This window comes from Danio rerio, chromosome 5 (genome assembly GCF_049306965.1).
Source record: "Danio rerio strain Tuebingen ecotype United States chromosome 5, GRCz12tu, whole genome shotgun sequence".
In the NCBI taxonomy this organism is placed as follows: Eukaryota; Metazoa; Chordata; class Actinopteri; order Cypriniformes; family Danionidae; genus Danio; species Danio rerio.
This window is the reverse complement of record NC_133180.1, coordinates 28,601,851-28,625,110: the sequence shown is the minus strand read 5'-3', so window position 1 is coordinate 28,625,110 and position 23,260 is coordinate 28,601,851. Positions and strand designations below refer to the sequence as shown.

At 35.3% G+C, this 23,260-nt stretch overlaps 1 protein-coding gene across 2 annotated transcripts; it reads left to right on the top strand.

The window, feature by feature from the left end:
* The first annotated feature begins 1,062 nt into the window (after positions 1 to 1,062).
* Positions 1,063 to 19,792, top strand: vps37ba (VPS37B subunit of ESCRT-I a). Of its 2 annotated transcripts, XR_012405977.1 has the most exons (5): positions 1,063 to 1,232; positions 8,234 to 8,405; positions 16,190 to 16,272; positions 17,200 to 19,021; positions 19,173 to 19,792. XR_012405977.1 is itself a non-coding variant. In NM_001099996.1 (4 exons), exons 1-4 carry the CDS (start codon positions 1,128 to 1,130, stop codon positions 17,704 to 17,706), a joined length of 867 nt encoding a protein of 288 aa, NP_001093466.1. In that variant the 3' UTR covers positions 17,707 to 18,047. The 2 variants fall into 2 exon arrangements, 1 of the variants encoding a protein (NP_001093466.1); NM_001099996.1 differs by lacking the exon at positions 19,173 to 19,792 and having other exon boundaries at positions 1,128 to 1,232; positions 17,200 to 18,047.
* The last annotated feature ends 3,468 nt before the right edge of the window (positions 19,793 to 23,260 follow it).

Here is a 23,260-nt window from a genome sequence, read left to right as displayed (position 1 = left end):
CCTTAAGAAACTCCATGTATGGAGCCCTAGCATTAAAACTCGAAACACTCTCTTTCTCTATAGATTTTTTTTTTTTCCCCTGTAAATTAAAAACTAGTTTGAGCATGATTTACACCAAGAAAGAGTTTTACATGCAATATTATTAAGATTGTTTTAAGGAGTTCACATATAAATAAAAATCCTTTTTGAAAATAAAAAAGTAATGGTGTTTCTTTGAAAATTAACATTTATGTAAAATTTTGCCATAAAGAGCAATAAATTACTTACAAAGAGAAGGATCTACTTTCAGAGAGTAACAAAATAAGTTTTGGGGATACACAAGTTTGGAAATAAGAATTTTTAAATAAAATTGGAAAAGTCAACCAAAAACACTTCATAAAAACACTCCCAAAATAAATGATATAGTATTTTGTTATATTGAGTACACAATGAGCATTTAGGGGAAATATTGTTATGAAATTTAGCTTGGTATTAGCAATTATGAATGATTTTGATTGAGACGTCGACAGCTTAATTTGATAGTTTTTTTTTATTTATTTATTTTTTATTTTTTGCCAAAGAAGCCAAAACTGTTCCCAATCGTCACATATTATTCCAAAAATTCTGTGCAAGCAGATTCTTTGTTTGACATAGAACTGAGAAGAGTTTGGTCAACAAAAAGATTTGTGTTGTCAAAAATAAAAAAAAATCTAATGAACCTTTAGGGCCAGATATTACTAAAGGTATAACACAATGGAGAATTGCACCAAAAACAATGGCATATTCTTTGGGGGGAACTGGAAAAGAAAACTGATGCATGAATTCTTCATATGAGAAAAGGACATCGCAGAGCTGACTAACTGAAAGAATATTTTTATTTAACCAGATATTTAAATATATATATAATTATTTTTATATCTAATTTTTTAATTGTTCCAAATAAAATAGGTACAAGGAAAAAAAATATAATTATATGTAAGGTAAAGTTTGTGACAGTGCAAAACTGAAGACAGAGCTTGCAGTGATGTGCTGGCTGACGTCACCCATCTCGTCGTCTTCCGGCTGGAAATAACAGCTTTGCCCAGTGCCAGTGCGACCGAGCGCGATCCGCAGACAGTTGCAAGTGTGAAGGGATTGCTGTGCCAGACATGGCTGGCTTCGAGAACAAGTTGGGTTCTTATACTTTAACACAGTTAAACGAACTGCTCGAGGATGACGATAAACTCAACAAATTCATCGACGAGTCAGAGGAGGTAAGTTTCTTTTTGTCGTGAAGAGCGTCGCGAAGTTACCGCGGCGAGTTGACTTGTGTTTGAAACGGCACCGTTTATACGAGGTTCTGCATCGTAGGCCGTGTTTACTTTAATACATACATGAGGCTTGTCTCGCAGTTACGACGGCATTTCATTTGGAACTCTTTAAACTGGAACATTTCGGCGCGTGACTTCAGTTTCGTTTGTTTTTAACGTCGCTGACTATGACTCAAGTGTTTGTGATGTCATTCCTTAAAAACAACACATTGTAACTAAGACAAAGTGACCTTGTCACGGAAGCAGAAACCCGTCAACCGTGTGAATAATATCCTTGAGTTAGGGATATACATTTCCCTTATAGAGTATCCTAACGTTATTTATTTGTGTGTCATCCATCAGTTATAGAAGTCATTTACTTTTTGATCTTCTTTTGTAGTCCGTTTGCCTTCATGTATCATTATATCAACACTATTCTATTACAATCTCTCATCTTGACGTTATGAATGTTGTTATGGAAAAAGTGCAGTCGAAAACTGAATGTCTCGAGAATATGTGTCATATTTATTGATAGAACTGAAATGATTGTTGGTTGCGTTATTACAGTTTTAACTTTCAGTGACCTGAATACTTTAATAAATAATGTCACTTAATCTCACCGTCATACTTGTACATTAACAGTAACAATACTATAATACTTTAATTATAGTACTTTAATGTCATCATAATGTTTTAACTGTGATGTCATTTTATTAAAGTTCAGTTTTATTCTTGTCGGTACAGCTCAATTAAAAATGATCTGTTCCCTATAGCCGAGATGTTTGTTGGACTTGTTCCCTTTTTAAAAACAACACACAACTTCACATGTTCTTTCAAGTCAGCTTTTAAAATAGTTTAAATGTATTTGTTTATAAACAAAAATTATAGCCTACATGTTTATAATCTAGCCATACATTTGCAAAACATATAAGTAGTTTGACTATGTATATATTTAACATAAATACTTTGAAATGTTAATAGTACCAGTGCAAATATGCAAAAAAAAAGTAGAGATTTAATGAAGGCAAACAAAATGGTACAAAGTGAATATATGTGTAAAGAGCAGAGTATTACGAATTCTAGTGCACATTTATGCAAAATGGACCAAATACATAGTTGATTAATTTGTGATCAAAGTTGAGCATAAATGTATCCACATTCCACATCTCAGGAGACAACAGACTAAGCAGTGCCAGTGCACACATTATCAGTTCTTCTTTTGCTCACTCTGCAAGTTCAGAGTTTGCTCAGTTCTGTTTGCATATGGTCAATTAGATACTATTCTGGGCATGTTTCACAGCTTTGAGTTGATTTGACCTCCAGATTCACGGAAAGATGTCAACCTTGACTCGGTATGTGTCCTGAGAGCTTGTTTGATCTGGCAACATTGTAACTTGCTTTTTTAACCAGGCCAACTATGTTATTTATAAAGGATATTCATAGCTATGCATGTTGTTGTTGCTATTTAAAAATCCTTTTTAAACCTTATAAATAAATTTTGATGCTGAATTATGTTACTGATTGAAATGGGTTATTGCTGATATTCCTGTTCCGGAAGCTAAATATAGTCACATTTGTAAATGTGGACACAGTAAATATATCTGCCACAGTAATAAAATGTTTGCAGACTACTAAACAAGTCAAAAGGTTGTACGAGTGTCATGTGATGATGAACAGACCTGTCGTTAGTCATGTTTGAAGAGGACGAGCATTGTGTAATCACTTTCCGTCCTTATGTGAAGTGAATCTTTTCAATGTCTCCCCAATGTCCCATGTGCAAATTATTAGGCATGTTTCCATCAAATTGTTAAAGCAGCTGACTGTAGTATTGTACTGTAGTATTGTACTCGGTCTTGTTCAGTAATCAGGACACTGATCAGTCGCAAAATTCTTTAAGTGCACTAAAACTTTTACTGCCTAAAAAGTCCAACAATGCATGGTGAAAATCATGGCGCATTGATGCTTACTGTTTCCTTAATATAATTCTGAACTGCAAAACATGAATCACGTAAACCAAATCATCAAATGAAGACAAAGTTTTTTTGTTTTATTAGATGTAGCTTTTTTTTTTTACTATAAATGAACACATTTAGACAGGAACAGAACAGTCTAGCAAACATTTATAAATTGTTAATGGTTGAAATGTTAGTGGTATATGAAACAATCCTATTTTTTAATTATAATGTACTTTTCAAAAAAACTCTATAAAATTATGTGAAGTAGCCTGGCTTCTTCCCTTCGTCTCTTACGATCGCACTGGTTCACACACACAAATAAACTCACACACATATATGAGCTAGGGAACTGATTGAGATGCATCCTTGGTAATCTAGTTACTAGAGCTGGGCAATATCGCAAAAAACTATCAGGATATCAGCTTACATATCACTCGATATCGATAATTATTGAATATTTTATAACAATCCATTTAGGATTTTTTAAAATTTAACAACATTACCAAGGCAAATAGTTTCAATAGTCAAAAACAAATATATTTAAACAAAATATCTGATCTCTTCATAATAAAGGAAACATAAATGTTAAAGACGCTCTTAAACTTGATGAATAAAATATTACAAAGTGTGTGCAATGGTAAAGTGTAAATGCTTAACAATCAAACATGTGCTTGTCGCTCCCATACGTGTGTCGTGCAAGTCGCACACCTCCCTTGGAAATTATAAACGTACACCCTGGCTTATTGGCACTGCATCCAAGGCATGCGCTTAGCAGCCACATTCTAATAAAACTATAGCACTTCATACCGTATCTTTTTTTTAATCAATATTGACAATAGTGTTCGTCAATACATATCCATACCGATGTTATCACCCAGCCCTACTAGTAACCAATAGTAAACAAGGCAAGCAAAAAGCAGTCGCGCAAATGTAATGTTGACTATCAGAGATTACTCGGAAAATGTGTTTCCATCTCCTGTTTTTTGCATTATACCCGCAAAGTCTGAAATAACCTCAAACAAATTTAAAAACATTCAACACAAATTATGTTATTCACGAAATTTTTATCACTTCTTTCTCAAGCTACACTTCAAAATGCGTATTAACACATGGTGATAGACCCCAAAGTCCCTTTAGGGCAAGTTATTTTACTCATTGCAGCCATCTTTAAAACACCTCTCAGGCAGTATGCTCGAGCATTCTGTTTAAATGAGAAAATGTTTCCCAAGCCTACGATTAAATTTTATATTAGGAAGCACCAATAAAAATAAACAACTGTCTCTTTAGTTTCATTTCTGATTGTTAAACTAAAATCTGCAGAAACTCACGTCTGATCCGAGCTCCTCCCCCAGAGATCTGTCAGCCTACATTGATTGATGATTAGCTCCTTTACTAAAAAGCGGGGCTTAATTTGCCATATGACCGTTACACTTTTCCCCATTTAAAACTATACAAGTGACACATCTTGTGTATTCTATCGTCTTTGTAGAAACCTAGCGGGTGATGAGCTGTTTTTTTTTTACTTTTTACGTTCTAGAGTAGGTGTACTAACTGGTTTCAAAATTATTTGTCAGCAATCGGATGATTTCAGCTCGTTTGATTCAAATTCTGATGTACATATATATTTTAGTGCACATGTTTTGGGTATTTATTTAGTTTTTATCCTAATGTCAGCATCCTGGCAGAGTGTTTAAAAGCTCAGAAGAAAAAATCTGTCCTGACCTGCCAGATGACACATGCAGTTGTTTGAGAAATGTGAAATCTGTCACTTCTTCCTGTTATGCCGTCTGAAACTTGATCTCTGAACTGAAACTCCGAAGTTCACCTGTTGAAAAGGGAGGAGTCTTGATTTCATTTAAATACTGTTATTTATATATATATATATATATATATATATATATATATATATATATATATATTTTTAAATACTGTTATATGTTCTTCTTGGCGGTCATAGGTCCGTGTGTCATGTGGCATTGTATTGTGTGAGGTGAATGACAGTGGAAGGTGAATTCTGAAGACTTTTTTTGTTGTGTGTTTGTGTGTGACTGTTGTGGATAACTTGAACCTCTATTTATAAAGAACTCTTTATTTTGGATCGTAATGTCCTGCCTCTGTTGGAGTAGTAAATACATTGATCATTTGGTTCAAGCTTAAGGCTAGCCACCCCGATATCAAAGGTCAGCTGATTCAAATTAGTTTTGTGATTGACTCATTTTAAACCTCTGCCCCTATTATGGACTAAGAAAAGTCCATATTTTGGTTTTGGGAGTTCCCAAGAACAGTCAACCCAGCAATGTTTGCTATAGGTTCATGCATGCAAAGTCAAAAAATACTTTCATTGTCAAATAATGTGCCTTAATTTTTACCTTATTTGCTCAATGACTCCCAAATGAGTCACTCAAAGGTACACTGTTAATGTTTATTTGTTAATGTTTCACATAGACATCAACATGAAACAACATATACCTCAACAATAGCTTTACATAATACACAGTGTGCACTTTCAGATGTAAATCTTTTCAGACTGTTTTCATTCACTCAGTGCTATCATTCACATCACTGCCTTAAAGGTATTTTTCAGAAATTCATATAATATTGGCACTTTAACCCATTCTTAGTGGTAAATATTATATTTTATGCAATCAACATTGTATTTAACTATCACAATCTTAACTTCTTTCTTATTTTACATGGAAATTACATATTACTCAATGATTGCATTTTCTAACTTAATTATTGCGTTGCATAGATTTCAGATACTTAAAGTCTCTGTGAACTGGAAGTTGCTGCAGACATTTGTTTCACTATGATGTATTTCTATATATAACTTAAACCGTGTACTGAGTAGGAGGAAGAGTTTTATTTTTTATGCTTCTCCTGTCATCTTTCATCTGGAAACTAATGGAGGGAGGGGCGTGGCTAAGCATATTTCGCCCAGTCTGTCGAATTTACCTAAACAGGGAAGGACAGTTACTCCAAAGCAGAATCAGATGGCCAGCTTTTGATTTAAGATCCAGTGAATTAACTTGCACAGAATAATTGTTCACTTTAAGACTAATGTGAGCTAACAAAATAAACAAAGTGAATTTTAATTTCATGCAAATTTAAACCTTTCAAGCAGTTTTTCTGATAAAAATGAATGTATTAATTCACACAAATACTCGAGGACCCTTTAACTGCTTCAGATATTTTAAGCCCTGTGGTGCACTGTCTTTGGTCCACTGATCTGGAACATTTTGTGGTTTGTGGTTTTATGTTGAATGGTTAACTCCACCTTCTGCGTCTTCTGAACACTACTTTCTTTGGAATCTTGCCTTGTTTTATGCTTAACAAGTTTACTGACTCTGCCTTAACCACCCTAAAGGAATGCCATGTCACTCCCTAAATTGAACGGAACACCTCTGAAATGAACTGGACTGTAAACCAGATCCCATTGCCCACCATCAGTGGCAGACTTCAGTGATGCATTTAGGTTCGAGTGGGAGAAAATCTCTGCTTCCTTATTTGAATATACTGGGAAACCATATACTGGGATAGAGTGGGAGCCTTTATATCAATAAATGGCTGTAGTTTTGAATTTACATTTCTAAATGTTCAGGTGCAGCGTTTGTAATAAAACAAAGGAAAAGACCAAATTCATAACATTTACAAAACCAAGTTATTTCGACATTGAAAAGTTAATATTTGGGCCCAGCAAAACATATGCACTGAAAAACATGATTAATTGGATTTACTACAGTTGTTTATGGTAAAAGGTTATTTGCAAACAATTTATATGGGCTGAATTTAAACAAATTTAACATTACTAAATTTAACTGTTTAAGTTTGGCCCATATAAATTGTTTGCAACCACTTATCTTTAAAAAAATGTAGTAAATCCACTGATTCATTTTTTCAGCGTACTTCTCTTTTATGTAATGTAATGAATGGGTTATAGATTTAACCTTCAGTTTTAACTACCCACATATCATGGTATTTACTCTACCAGATTCATTCTCTCACCTGAAGCTGCAAAATGACACTGAGATATTTATTAACTCAAGTAAAAATGTTAACACTTGTCAGAACAAAACTACAATGACAATGCAACATTTTATTCCATTAAGTTAACATGACCCAATAGCTTTCTGCCTTGACTGTCTTTTTTTGACAGCTTTTGTTAATACTATCATTTGATATTTGTCATCTAAGTTTTGTGTTTCATTTTAATCTACGTTTGTACATTTTTCTCAGGATTCTTTGAAAAAATGTTTTAATAAAAAATAGCACTGGTTTGAGAAATGTATGTAATGTAAAAGTCACTACAATCATTTTGATCAGTGTAGAAACAAAGCAAAAAGTACTCGCATCAAAATTTTGAAAGGCAATTCACATTAACATACGGCTCTAATACCAGACATTCTATTTTAGTCCCTGTATCAAATAAAATTGAAGTTTAAAAAGCGTGTTTAAATTATAGATATTCAAATGAAAAAATAATTTTCCTTTGTGTTTTGATGCAACAGGTATATTTAATTCAATTCATCTTTATTTCTATAGCACTTTTACAAAGTGAATTTTGTCAAAGCAGCTTAACATAGAAGTTATAGTAAATTGAAACAGTGTCAGTTCAGTCATCAGAGTTGAAGTTCAGTTCAGTGTGGTTTAAATTTCATTGCTGAAAGTGCAAACATTGAAGAGCAAATCCACTGATGTGCAGCTCCATGAGTCCCAAACCTTGAGAGAAACCAGGCCCAGTTGGACACGACCACTTCTACTTTGGTCAAACTTCTTGTGAAGAGCTGCATTTCTATAATAAAAATGACAATTAATTAGTGTTTGGGATCTGCATTATTTTTTGTTTACTGTTTTAATGTTGTTAAATGCTTTTTGTTGTAAATATGACACATTTGTTTGGTACAATGGTTTGAATGTATAATGCTTTTTTTTAAAGCTGTATTACACCATCATTGTTTTTATGCTTGAAAATGTGACATTTTATTGAGTTACTATCCTTCCCTTCTTCAGATTAAAGGGCTACAGCAAAACAAGGAGACGACTCTAGCTAATAACCGTTTCCTGGCTGAACAGAACCTTTTACTCCAACCCAAACTTGACCACCAAAAGAACGAACTCACCAGACGCTACCGGGGCCTGCAAGAGCTGTATGAGGCTTATCAGCTGCGCAAGTCCACTCTAGGTAAAACTTTTATGATAATTAAACATCCTTTCTGTCTTTTTAAGCTTTGCGTTACACTGTTTACTTACTCATCCTCTTTGTTTATCACTGTATATGGTGCTTTATTTATGTTCTCAGGGCCATTTCTACCTTATGTTATTTAGAGAAGCTGCAGAGGAGACAATGTAAATGTGTGTGTGGTCCTTCTAGGCTTTAACATATGGTGATGATGTTGTGGCTTGTGAACATATGAAGCTAGTCATCTTTTCCTGCTATAGGATAACTCTCTCAAGGGCCTGTTTTTCAGGTTTTAAATGTCATTTTTCTTGGACTATTATTTTCTGTGCATTACTTCCCTTACGTCTCTTCCTCGTGGAAACTAAAGGCAGAACTAAACTGTAGCAGATGACTGTCACAGCGAAGAAGAATCTGTGACTTTAAAAAGAACAGGCTTTCAGTGTCCCTCCAGGACTCTTAGTGCAGTGTGCGTGTGCGTTGGTCTCCTGAATAAAACACTGTCAGTGATTTCCCTTTGTGACACGGTGGTTGCCTGGAGTCTGATTCCAAACAGTGTGCTAACACTTGTTTTATTTTACCATCTGTACACTCGTTGTCTGCTGGCTCGGGATTTGACTTATGCTGTATACTAGAGGTGAAAAACAAGTGGGAAGTTTTTCTGTCTGCCGCTCCCTCCGAGCTGGATTTTAGTGTTTGGATCTGTGGGTGTGCATTTGCTGAGAAGAGTCTTGACAGTGTTTTTATTTTATCCAGACAAATGTACTTATTGCAAAATGTTTGGGATATAAAAAAAGTTTATACTTATGCAAGTCAAGTGTACAGTTATTATTTCTTTTCTTAACTGGCTCCTCCTGGTGTGTGCATTTGCTTCACCACTGTAATGGCTTAGTATAATGGTTTGGTATAGTTGATAAATTTATAATTTCTACTATTTAACGGCTCTTAAAGGTGGCATAGAATGAAAATCTGGATATATCTAGACAGTGTTGTGGGTAATGCATTTATTTACTTTTCTAAGTAACGAGTAAAGTAATGCATTTCTTTAAATTAAGTAATAATATTTGAATTACTTGTAAAAATGTAATGCAAGTTACTTTTTTAGTTTAATGACCCGAGCTCTCTGGAGAAAGTGAAACCGCTCGCACTTTAGACTGCTTTGTAAACCACTACGGGGAACAGGGTAGATTTTGGCTTGGCTTTGTGGCTGTTCATCACGACAAAGACAATGTTTGTTTAAGCTTGGGTCAGTTATGGCTCGCTATTATATGTATATATTATTCTGATGTAATTAGGGTTGTAACAATATACCGGTATGACGGTTTACCACGATTTGAACGTGCACGATTATCATTCCATGAACAATTGCATATCAACGGTTTTAACCCTTAAAGACCGAGACAGCCCGCGGCTAAAAATAAGTATTGCTCTTAAATGTTTAATAACTTTTGATCCGCTAATCCGATTCATACAATTCAAAGATTGGCATAAAGAAGAGAATTTTAGCTTTCCAGTGCTGTATCACATAACATTCGGAATCAGGCTACGGAATCAGTGCGGTTACTTCATCAAAATTTGACAACGCTGATTTGACAAAGAAACGCTCGTCACTGTGACTCTGGACAAACCAGACATGATACATTGATGCATTGTCCCTCCTCCATGCCCAGATTGGTTCAAACTCGCTATATCACAACCAATAAGCATAGGTTTCACTTTTGTTTGTGGACCAACAATGAGCTTTTTGAACAACACGGAATGAGAGAAAGGCATACATTTATGCACGGCTAAATAAAACGCAAAAAAAAAAGTTTTGCATGAAATAATTCTCATACTAAGTACTTTTGCATGCACAGCAGCACAGAAAAATGACAAAACAGTGACACAGCAAAGACGAACTGCTGCTCTTGCTGTTTTCAAAAGACGCAAATGAAGATGCAGCTGTTTGTCTGCATTGCAGACAACCATATCCAAATCCACAGACAACCATATCCATGCTGGCACATAAAACCTAAGGATGTTCCATATTGAATCTAGTTTCGTTATGTAACTATTTATAGTATAGTAAATATTTATATCTATTTTTTATTGTTTATTTGGACTTTATTTGGACTTTGACACATTATTTATTATTTTCTTATTTTTTATTTGTTCATTGTAAGTGGTGTTGTTTATAGTAACTAAAAATATATTATTTGGAAAAAGTCAAATTTGCTTCACTGTTCTATTATTTTGTAACATTTGTAACATACCGTATACCGCGAAACCGTCAAACCGTGGTATTGTTTTAGACGATTATCATACCGTAAAAAATTCATACCGTTACAACCCTAGATGTAATTGTAATGTGTCTGATATATTTTTTAAAATGGCAGTTCCTTTGTTTTCATTCTACTGGCTTGTGCTCATGCTAGTGAGGTTTCTCTGTAAACCAATACTGTTCAGTTTCTCGTCTAGCTCTGCTTTTTGGTACCTTTTGACAGTGGAAACGGCCATAAAGCTTACTAAACTGTACCGTATCGTACCACTCAATGGAAACGGGCCATAATTAATTAGCTTTTAAAAAATAAATTGCTGAATTCACGCAGTTAATGAGAGAATGAGCTCTCCGCAAAGCAATTGTTATTGATTATTTTCAGAAGTAACTTTCCCCAAACCTGTCGAGGCATAGCTGAATAAAATTATTTCCATACATGGAAATGACAGTGGCATTGTTTTCTAGTTCTCATGTAAACCGGGTGAAAAATCCCTGTGAAAAGAGGCCAGTCAGAACAAAACACAGTAGACTGTGATGATCCTCATTGGATTATTACTGTGTTTATATTTGAACTTTGTGTGTTCATTGCCTTTTCACTCTTCTCTACCAGCACCACGAGTGAGATGTTTGTCTCTCTTGTGGTCTGGCTCACTTTTGTTGTTTTCATTCAGAGGAAACAAACATGATGAAATGACACGTCATCTGTATGGGGATGAAGAGAAAGATAGTGGCTTTGGTGAAATGTAGGTTACCCACTTTCTCAGGCTGGTGTAGTTAACCGTCCCAGATAAGGATTATCTGGCTCTGAGCAGCAGCAGAAACAACAACAACAGCAGCAGCAGTGCCAGTGCATCTGGACTGGGTAGCAGTCAGCAGGATGGCCAGTCAGCCGTTTACTTGTCCCAGATAAACAAAAGCCCTAGTCTTCAAGCTAAATACTGTGGTGAGTTTCCTGTGTGTACATTAACCCACTGCCACCCCCATTCCAAGAGCTGTGCCATGACAACGGAGCAGTTCGCTGGGGGTGTTTCGGTCCATTCTGATGCTGCGCTGTTGCTGATCTCTGGACTAAGAGTGTGGCTTTGTGCCCTGAGCAATGACAGAAGCAGGGGTTGGAAAAGGGAGGAGGCAGCAGACACAAACATTCAGGATTTTCCCTCTTTCTCTGCTCTCTCACACAGTTTCGTAGAGCACAAAGTAGGCCAGGCTGGCTGCAAACCAAAACATCTCGTGATCTGCAGGATGTCTGCAGAAAGCACTGCGTTATATTTCTTGTAGTATGCTTTGTTGATCTGTTTGTTTAGGCAAATATTAGGCAAAAGTGTTTTTTTTTTTTTTTTTAGCTTGCCTGAAGATTTGCATGTTCTGCACAGGTCTACTGTACTTTGGTATTGTGCTAAATATATGTTAGCTTGTGCACTTCACTATAGTAAGTCTGATTGGGAAGTGGAAAAGGATTGGCAAAGTGAAGAGTCATTCTGCACAGGGACTGCTTTTACTTGTTCTCCAAAAAAATAAAATATGGTAAAGTACATATTTTGAAAAGTGTCCTTATTTAGGCAAACGCACCTTTTTTGTCTCAAGGTGTGTTTACATTTGTAATTTGGTTCTCTTGCTTTGGTTATTTTTGTACTGATAAAGACAGTGATACATTTTGTCATAGTTTGCTTGGTGTTGGTGTAAGACCAAACCTAAAGATACAAAATCTAATAATAACAATGCACACACACACACACACATACAAATGTAATGGCTAGCCTATGATGAGAAAAAACAAGTATGTTCTAGCATTCTGACGACTGATCTGTACTCCAGAGTGTGGGACCTTGTGAATTCACATTTAGTTTTTGGGTAAAAGTAGAGTGTGCTTTAATCTAATCAAACATGGCAAGAGCAAACACCCTAAAGCAGTAAGGCATGTTTTGTCTGGAACTTAATGGGTTTGTAACTTAAAAATTATTAACAATCCAGTCCCCTGGTACCTTCGATCATCTTCAATTAAGATATTATAGATGAAATTTGAGAAGCTCCTACATCCTTCATAGACGGCAACAGTCCTGACTGCTGAAGCATTCAAAGTCGAGAAAAGGAACCAAAAACATTAACAAAACACTCCATGTGATATCAGTGGTTCAGTTGAAGTCATATGAAGCTCCATGAATATTAAAACTGCAATACTTTATTCACTAATGTCCTCCATTTCAGATCAGGGTGCACAATTAATATGGGCAACACAATGCTTGTGTGATGCGCTGCTGTCTTTAATGATAATATGTCGTACTGCCAGCCCTTAGTAAATGTGAACCCTGATGACTTGATGCGTGGGGAAAAATATAGGCAAATGGTCATCTACACTTGTTTTTTGTTTTGTTTTGGCTCAAAGTGTTTTTGGAGCTTTATATGATTACAGTTGAATCACTGGAATGTTTTCACAATGTTTTTAGTCCCTTTTCAGGACGTCTTTTGGGATGCACCGATATGGATTTAAAAAAAAAAAATTTTGGCCAGTATCAATAACCGACAACTAATAAAATTTGGAGGCCGATAACCGGTAAATGTATATTATAATAAATTTGATATGATAAATAATTTCTAAATTTTGTATTTTTATACTGTAAAGAACTGATTTTATTTTAAAAGTTTGATATGATTGTATGAACTTAATAGCCCACTCAAAAATCTACTTTCAAAAAAGCCTACTTTTAAAATTGCAAGGTGATTATATAGATATATTCATGATTTCACATAAATCAGCATGTAAAAAATAAATGATTTCCTTTTCTTTACATAGCAAATTAACATGCAACTTGACTGTTGCTTAAAAATAACAAGTTAACTAACAAAATGAGATTTAATCAACAAACAAGTAAAATATATTTTAAAAAAATGAAAATGAAAAAACTAAGAACTGAAACCAGCTCAAACGTTCTTTAATAAAACGTGTTACAGTAATGTACATATGTGCAAATATGGAATATCTGAAAAAGCATTTTGTGAGGTGTTTCGACAGTTCAGAGCCACCGTTCAAGTGAAAGGCTAAATACAGATAGTATTACTTTAGAAAATGCGACATAAATTCGTCCCATTGGGCGTTTTAGATATTTTTGAGCACATGTAGGTGCTGCCTGTCTGTCAGACAACGCTTTTTGGTTCATTCTTTCTGTCAATTGCCGAAAAAATTATTGATAAAAGGTTTATGATAAACCAATGGGAGTTTGAAACTTTAACTACAGGCATGGTAAAATGCACATACATGCAAAGCGGAGTCGAATTTAAAGATATCGGCCTAATTTTGACATCAGATTGATAACGATAACATTAAACATAGCATTTATCAGCCGAGAACCAAATGGCCGATATATTGTGCATCCCTACCACCATTACTGTACATGGAGGATGAGAGAGCTCTTGGATTTTATCTAAAATATGTTAAATTGTTGTCTGAGATGAAAAAATGTGTCAGGGGATTGGAACAACATTTAATGTGCAAAATTTTATCGAAATTATAAATTTAATGTAGTTTTGCCATTTAATATATCCATTTTTACTGACATACAAATAAGAAACAATGCAGTGGGTATGCATGATATTTTTATCATGGCCACAGCAAGAACACATAATGAGACTATTGTTAGTTCCCTCTGCCAGGAAAATAAATTTAAATAAATGCAAATCAGTGAGAGGAGCTGGACTGATCGATGGCATAAGTGAAAGTGACCATACGGAATGAATTACAAGCTTTCAACATGTTTCATATGTCTGACAGCTTTGGTTCCTATTTCCTTATTAAATCAAAACTTATTTTGTTTTTACTTTATTTATGCCTTTATCTGTTTAATTCAATTTTCATTACAACTGTTTTGTGTGTGCTTGCATGTTCTAAATGGTTTCCAATTTATTTTCCCTTTCTTTTTCCAAGTAGTCTTTACTTTGAAGTTTAGACCATGTCTCTCTAATAAATGGGTGTTATATAAAGAAGCTTGTGTAATTTAAGCAAATAATGCATTAATTTAGTTTCTGACGCAATCGTATGTTGACCTCTGAGAATTTGTAACAGGCACACCCAGTTGTACAGTGAAATCTGAAGCCTCTGGCTCCTGAACTAAAAGGGTTTCTAATTTATGTTCATCTTTTTTGTGGGTCTAACTATGTTAAGCTATTTCTAACCGAAGTGTAAAACACGTTACTCTTAGTAATGAGTGTAATATATAAAATGTTAGATAATTTAAGCAGAATGCAAGATAAATCTGCATTAAATGAGTTTGACAAGTGCCAGTTGACCTCTGAGAAGTTCTGACAGGCACGTCCAGTTGTACAGTGAAATCTGAAGCCACGGCTGCTGAACTAAAAGGTGAAACACACCCTGTTGATGCTTTGGCAAATTTACTTAAGGCATGTACACCGTCATCAGATTTATCTGGCCATTTTTTTGACACGCCTCTCTAATATTTTTCATACATTTTCAAACTATAAATAGTTTTCTATTTTAACTCAGGGTTTCTGCTTAAACAGTGAAGATCCCACTCAGTGTTTCTTCTGTTCAATATTTATTACTGTAAAACGCATTCTATTGGACGGTCCTGCATTTAATGACTGCAGAAGGGTTTTTATGAAATGAGCTCACTCAATAAGATATTCAGTAAAGTATCACAGAAAAATTTGTAGAATTTAGTCATGGATTAATGTGAATTTAAAAAAAATCATATCTGCTTAATGTATTCATTTGTTTGAGTTTTTAATTACTTTAATTTTATTTGAATGAATCTTTGGTGACATTGCATTTAAATATAATATAATATAATATAATATAATATAATATAATATAATATAATATAATATAATATAATACAGTTGAAGTCAGAGTTATTTGCCCCCTTTGATTTATTTATTTTTTCTTATTTAAATATTGCCCAAATGATGTTTTAACAGAGAAAGGAAATTTTCACAGTATGTTTAATATTTTTTCTTCTGGAGAAAGTCTTGTTTGTTTTATTTCAGCTAGAATAAAAGCAGTTTTAATATTCTTAACCATATGAACAAAATTATTAGCCCCTTTAAGCTATATATTTTGATAGTCTACAGAACAAACCATCGTTATACATTAACTTGTCAATTACCCTTACCTGTCTAGTTAACCTAATTAACCTAGTAAGCATTTAAATGTCACTTTAAGCTGTATAGAAGTGTCTTGAAAATGATCTATTCAAATATTATTTACTGTCATCATTGCAAATATAAAAAAAATCAATTATTAGAAATGAGTTATTAAAACTATTTGTTTAAAATAACTTTTTAAAAATGTGTTAAAGTTAGTTTCCCATATTGCTCCATTATCAATTGACATTCATATAATGTATTATGTTTACATTTAAAATAATGCATTTGGCATTGACAATTTTACATATAATTTGTTTAAAAAAACTTAATTCTGCCAATGCTATAGGATCATGATCTGCTTCTTTAAAAAGAAGTTTACTGTAATATTTTGTAGAAAATTCTTAAATTTAGCTGCTTCTTTTCTGTTCCCCCACAGATGACAGATTAGGAAATACACCGTTGGACACATTGCTTGCACTCCTACAAGCAGAAGGGGCCAAAATTGAGGAAGAAACTGAGGTAACTTTATTACCACCAAGCTAAGCTAGCTTTATTACTTTAAATTTTTCTATTTTAATGTTTTGAGTGCATTTCAGTAATTAAAAAGCATGTCTACTGAAATCAAGAAACTATTTAATTGAACAATTTATTAATAGTTTAAAGGAAATGTCTTGATGCAACATAAATGATGTCTCATAATGAAATATTTTGGAGAAAACTGTAAGATTTATGTTATCTAAAAATTGATATTTAATTCATGCACCCCTGCTGGCGATCTACCTGTCACTTTATTGATGCAACTGGGAATACAAAATCCTTATGTGCTGCCACATTGTGCAGCTTTCGGTTTTAATTTTCAAAGGAACAACACCAAAAAGAGAAGTAATGCATGTCTTCACTGCTTTCCTGGTAATAATAAGAAGAGAAAAAAATGAGAAGATGCCTGATGGCTTGCTGGATGCCATGTGGAATTCAGCAATTCATATTCAAGTGTCAATGAGAACTATTTTACAGGGGGTGCTAGTACATCATAACAAATAATTGGATCAGCAATAAAATAAATTGATAATGTGCTGGGAAAGTGACTTTTTGAGATGCTCACCTGAAGTTTGCATGTTCACAGAGAGGCAGCAGACACAAAATACATCACACAAACAAAACCACACCATACATTCACACAGTAATCTTTATCCAGTCAGAAAAATCATACCACATTGCTCTTTATTAGGTGCACAGTGCTGCTTTTGATCTTAAATATGTCTAATTCTGTGACATCCAATGTTATATAACTAAATATGTCATAATGACTGGATTGTGCTATTCTGTCTATTTTCTATTGCAGTAAATCATAGGGCTCTAACTGGAGATTGTTCATTTTTAACATCTGGTACACTCATTAGACCATACTCATACTATTATCTCTCTCTCTTTATTTTTTTAAACCAGAACTTGGCTGATGCGTTCCTCGATGGAGCAGCCCCTCTGGACACATTCATCGATGACTATCAGAGCAAGAGGAAGCTGGCGCACCTGCGGCGAGTCAAGATTGAGAAGCTCCAAGAAATGGTGCTAAAGGGACACCACATGCCCCCGGCTGCACCTCCACCCTCTCGTGCTCAGGACCTTCCATCCAGGCCAGCAGCTCTCAACAGAGAGGTCAATGGTTCCCCCATGCCAATGCCCCGCCGGGCTCCTCCTCTTCCCCCCGTTAAAGAATCTCCACAGCCAGCCCCCACCACCGCCATCTCCTACCCTCCTACCTCTCCATTCCCTTCTCCTTCTATGATCCCTCCTACCTCTCCATATCCCCCAGTTCCCCCAAGAGTAGGAAACACACCACTCGTCTTAAACCAGGGTTATCCCAGCATGTACATGCAGCAACAATACGCCCCACCTCTGCCCCAGAGACCTCCTCCACGCATGGTACCGCAGCCAGGCTTCATCATACAGTGAGCGCGGAACATTACAGCCTGTGGATGACAAGAAATGCACACTGGACGTTCATTAAAAGCCTCTTATAGTCCTTCAAGCTGCATGTTATCAAATGATGTGCGCAAGTCAAAATTAAACAAGACTTTTCTACAATCACAGGGGTTGGGGGGAATCAGCAACAGGATCTTCAGTTTGCACTTTAGACAACTTTCGTATTTGATCAGTCATGATCAGAGTCATGCCGTTCCTGTTTCGCCCTCTACAGTAGCATTAGATCAAGTCTTTTTTTTTTTTACATGAGCCTCAGGGGCTTCCATACATAATGAAGATTTCAAGAGCAGGGGTTATGTCAGGCCACATAGACAGACATGAAGAGCTATCATTTGGGGGTTTCTGTTGGAGTTATATGTTGGTTCAACCACTTTAATATCATCTGACATTACATACTTGGGAAAATAAAAGCTGCTTTAAGGAAAACGTAATGGCTATGCAAACAGACTGAGACACAACTGTGCTGAATTGATTGGAGGGGGACAGAAACTAAAGCGTCTTCAGGTTTTCTCAGACCTACAGCTTAAAGATGTTATCTGTTTTTCAAGTGAATCCACTTTTGAGTTTGTAGTGCTGTGATTTAAATTTGGGTGGAATCATTTGGTACTAAGACGAGAGGAAATAATCAGAGATGCTCCTACACATGAACCATAATGCCTTGTGAGGCTCCAATACGAGCAAATGCGCGCTGAAGGTGGAGCCCTATTAGCTAGAATTTAAACTAGTGAGAGCGAACGGTAGTGTGCATGTAAAGTTATTTTTAACTATGTGTGAACATTTGTGAAGCATATGTGCTTTTACTGTCATTATCGCGCATACTTAAACTGAAGCTCTATGCATAATTTATCATTTAAATGTTTATATCTAACACTATAATCATTCTTGTTTATTTTTGCCATCTGGCGTAAACGCGTTTATAGGAGATTTGCTTACTCTTCTATAATGCACACATCTAATATAGCCATGCCATTTTAAAGATTTATTTCTGATAACGTCATCTGGTTTGTTGCATATCATATTTCATTTTTCCATCCATAACATGCATTCCTTGTGTTTCCATGCTCTGTTCATGTGTCTGCCACTACAATGGCCACTTTGTGCCTGCGCTGGCTAAGATGATGACTTGTTCACTGTGGTGAGGAGTACGTTTGTTCTTTGTATTCCTCTTTGACTTTCTGTTTTATAGCAAGCTGCATAATGTCCGGAATATTTTTATTTCAAAATCTATGCTGTTTACGCTGGTGCATCCATGCAAGTGTCCTTTAGCGCAGTGTTTCCCCACCATGTTCCTGGAGGACCACCAGGTCTGCACTTTTTCCATGTCTTCTTAACCAAACACACCTGATTCAGATCATCAGCTCGTTAGCTGAAAGACCTGTAATGGATGTGACAGACAAATGGGACATCCAAAACATGCAGTGCTGGTGGTCCTCCAGAAACATGGTTGAGAAACACTGCAGCAGAATATTAATCTGTAATTTTACCAGTTACAGCAATAATTACGTCGCCTCAAATTCAGGAAGCTGATTTGGTATAAACGGGAAGAGGTAAAACCATTTGTTTGGATTAAGTCTTCTCTTTAATCACTGGTGCTGCTGCTGCTGCATTCATTTAATGAGCTGAACCCAGATGATGTTTGAATTCAATCACTCCATGTTTGTCAGCTTTGGCTTGAGGATCTGTTTTATTATCCTGATGAGCACCAGATTTAGAGGTGGATTTGTTCGGGGTCCTCATAAATCAGGCTGCATTATGTCTAGACACTGACTGAAACCAATACTATGACAGGCCTGCCAACCATCTGGGAAAAAAACAGCTTCCACCTTTAAGAAATTGTTTGCTTGTTTGTATTGACATGTTCTTTTTCTTCATCTTAGAAGTAATAATGATTGTTAGGATTTTAATTTGGCTGTATGCTTTTGCTGGCAGTAAACAAAAGGATTTTGTACCTTCCTAATGTAAAATATCCTGACTGCTCTGTTCTAGGTATTGTCTTTTGAAAGTGGTGAAAGGAATTGACATCTCTATTTTAAAGATAATAAATGTTATTCAATTATTTTCTGTGAGTTCAACACTTGCGTGTATTTGATAAGGATTATTTTATTTTTCTGATGGTCAAACAAAGAATTTGAACTCCCTCTAGTGGATGCAAAGTAAGTACACATTGTAGAATCGTGTCTTTTTAAGTCATAGGTCTCAAACTGGATTCCTGAAGGGCTGCTGCTCTGCACAGTTTTGCTCCAACTCTAATCAAACACAGCTGATCCAAATAACCAAAGTGTTCAGGACTACTAGAGACTATTAAGCAGGTGTGAGTTAGAGCTGGGTGCAGCTAAACTATGCTGAGCTGCGGCCCTCCAGGAATTACGTTTGAGACCATTGTTTTAAAGGGATAGTTTACCCCAAACTGAAATTTCTGTCTTCATTTACTTATCCTTCTCATCACAAACTTGTTTGGGTCTAAATTATTAATGTGCCAAAACAAGTTGTTAGAAACGGGTAACCATTGACTTCCACAGTTTTGTTTTTCATACTATGGAAGTTAATAGTTAACGGTATCTAACATTATTTAACATGTATTTTTTGTGTGTTTAACAGGAAAAAACAAACTTTGTAAATGTTTGGAACTACTTGAGGGTGAGTAAATAGCAAGCAAATGTTTATTTTTGGGTGAACTATCCAATGCACTCCTAAATGCTTTATTTCGTTTATTGTTTTACCCTCATTGATTTTTTTTTTTTTGCACCCCATTTTGAAGCCAATCTATAGACAAATTAACAGTTTGCAAACATTCAGGATGCGCGTGCGGCGAGGTTGCAGAAAAAAAACGGGAATGCTAGCATGAACAGTGAGAGAATGATATCCAATGCGGTACAGAGTTTGTTGTTGTATTAGAGATATAAGTTATATCTATTACATAATTACATATATTATTTACATAATGCTTGCAGCGTATTATAACTGCTTGTCACCCAGTGACAGTTATTCAGCAAAATTATTGTTAAAGTGAGCTGCGTTCATCTGATAGGTCCATTTGTGGTAGCACCCATGAATATTGGATAAGAAGAAATGACCAAGCATCCAGCCCCAAATATACAACTATCTCATTGAAACTCTAAGTGATTTTACAAGAGAGAAGTTAAAAGCCTGCACGTCTTTGGATGCCTACAATTTTGTTCTGTGTGGTCATGTGCAAGAAATAATGTTCCATGATTACCAGATTGAAAACTTTGTAGTGCTAAAAACCGAGGTTCTGCCTAGCCAAAGACAAGGAAAAAAGACGGAACTGTACAAGGTTAATCATCAACAAGCAAAACAACTGCATTCTGACAGTGAACAGCACCTGTACGGCATGGTATGTGATCTTACATTTTTACATTTCATTCTAAGCATTCATTGTTCGCAGTTTTATTCACCATATTTAACTGTTTTTGCTAAAATCATTGCTGCAATCAAAAACCAGTAATGTGAATGATAGCGTGAACTTAATTAATTAGTAAATTAATTTTAATTAGGTCCTCGCTCCATTCAGCTCTTATGATGGCTGTTAGCCAAAGACATCTGCGGTTGGCATTAAAAGCAGGGTGGTGTACGGTCTTGTTTTGGACTTTTAATTTTGGCATCCTACATATGCCAAATTCATAATTTACAGTTGCTAACATTATTAAAAATTAAGGTAAAGCTTGTTAGTTTTTTGAGGAAATTGCACCAATCATTTCAAAACCTTTAACACTTTTAAATGATCACATATTGGGAATCCCCACATCTGGAATGCTGATAATGAACGAAGACAATTCGTATTTTTATTAAATTATTTATGCTGCCTGAGAAATGTTTTGCTTTTACAATGCCATTATGTTAGTTGGATTTCAATAAAAGGTCAATCGCATATACAACACAATCTCACTGCAATTCGTAACTTTTTGATTTGGGCTAATTCATATGAATTTGTATTTGTGATCTTGTTCGTACCATTAGCTTATCCCCCAATGATGGTTGGGTTAAGGGGTGGGGTTGGGTGCCAAGCCTCCTTTTTAAAATTGTACATTTTTATACGACTGAAGTAGTATTAATTTGTATACGAATTAGCCACTAAACTTACAAAATGTAAAATATTAGGTTTCTTCATGAGATCAGACTGGCATATCTAAGACTTAACATTTTTTTTTGTTTGTTTTAGATGTTTGGCAAAAATAAGAATTAAAGCTAAAATTATTAACCTTAATATCTGATAAGTTATAGAAAGTAGAATCAAATGATTAAATTTAATATAAAATGAAATGCTGAATGTTAATATTTTGGCTGCACATATTTAGTACAAGTATTTAAGTTAGCATTACACTACTTGATTAACATGCTTCAACAAATATTATGAAATTTCATAAATATTACTTCATTAAAAATGTATTTTTTTACATTCTTACTTTTTTGCTTTATTTACTTATGCTGTCATCTTTCGTTTACTATACCCAAAAGTAACATGTTTCCACATTTTAGAAAGTATTAATATGACAAAGAAAGCAATTTCAGATGTTTTTTTCTCATTATATTAATACAAGGGTGGCACAGTGGCTCAGTAGGTAGCTATGAAGGTTGCTAGTTCCTAGTTCGCATTTCTGTATGGAGTTTGCATGTTCTCCTCGTGTTCGCATGGGTTTGTGCTCCGGTTTCCCCCACAGTTAGAAGACATGCGTGATTAATAGTGAATTGAATAAACTTAATTGTCCACAGTGTATGAGTGAGCGTTTCCCAGTAATAGGTTGTGGCTGGAAGGGCATCCGGTGCGCGCATAAAACATATGCTGGAATAGTTGGCGGTTTATTCCACTGTGGCAACACCAGATAAATAAGCTGAAGGTAAATGAATATTAATATAAATAGTTAATATATTATGTGGACATGTTTTCTTTTTTTGTAAATAAAAGTAAACATGATGTCTTACCTAAGATCAACACTTACCATGCATACAATACAATAAAAGTTACAATAAAATAAAAGTAACACATTCATGAAGTAGTTTGAAACCCCCTTCATTTCACGCAAAATCTTGTAATCACTGCAGAAACCCCTTTAGATGACCTTCGACATTAAGTGAATCTCAAACCCATTCATATGTTTGTTTGATCATTTGTCATCTAAGTCCTGAAGTTTGCGGCACAAATGTGATGATCTGTCGGTCAATATGTTAAGTTATGATCTGGTGACCAGTAAGAATCTTTAACTAAAAAAAATATCAACTGTGTCCTAAAGTGTCTCCATTTTACCACAGGCCTACATTATGACTTTCAGTGTACATTGTCACATTAACTGGGTTGCTTTATCTCTGAAGTTTTTTTTCTGCTTCCTTCTTCGCCACGAAGATCTCCGAGGGACCTCCGGAACTCTTTCAAGTTTTGCGGGACCTCCATCACGACCCATTTAACCATCTGCTTTGCACGTGTCAAGTTGTACGTGCGACGTCAGGCCTACGCCATCGCGTCGCGAGCCACAGCTCCGCCATATTGCAGGAAATCCGTTTGAGGTTT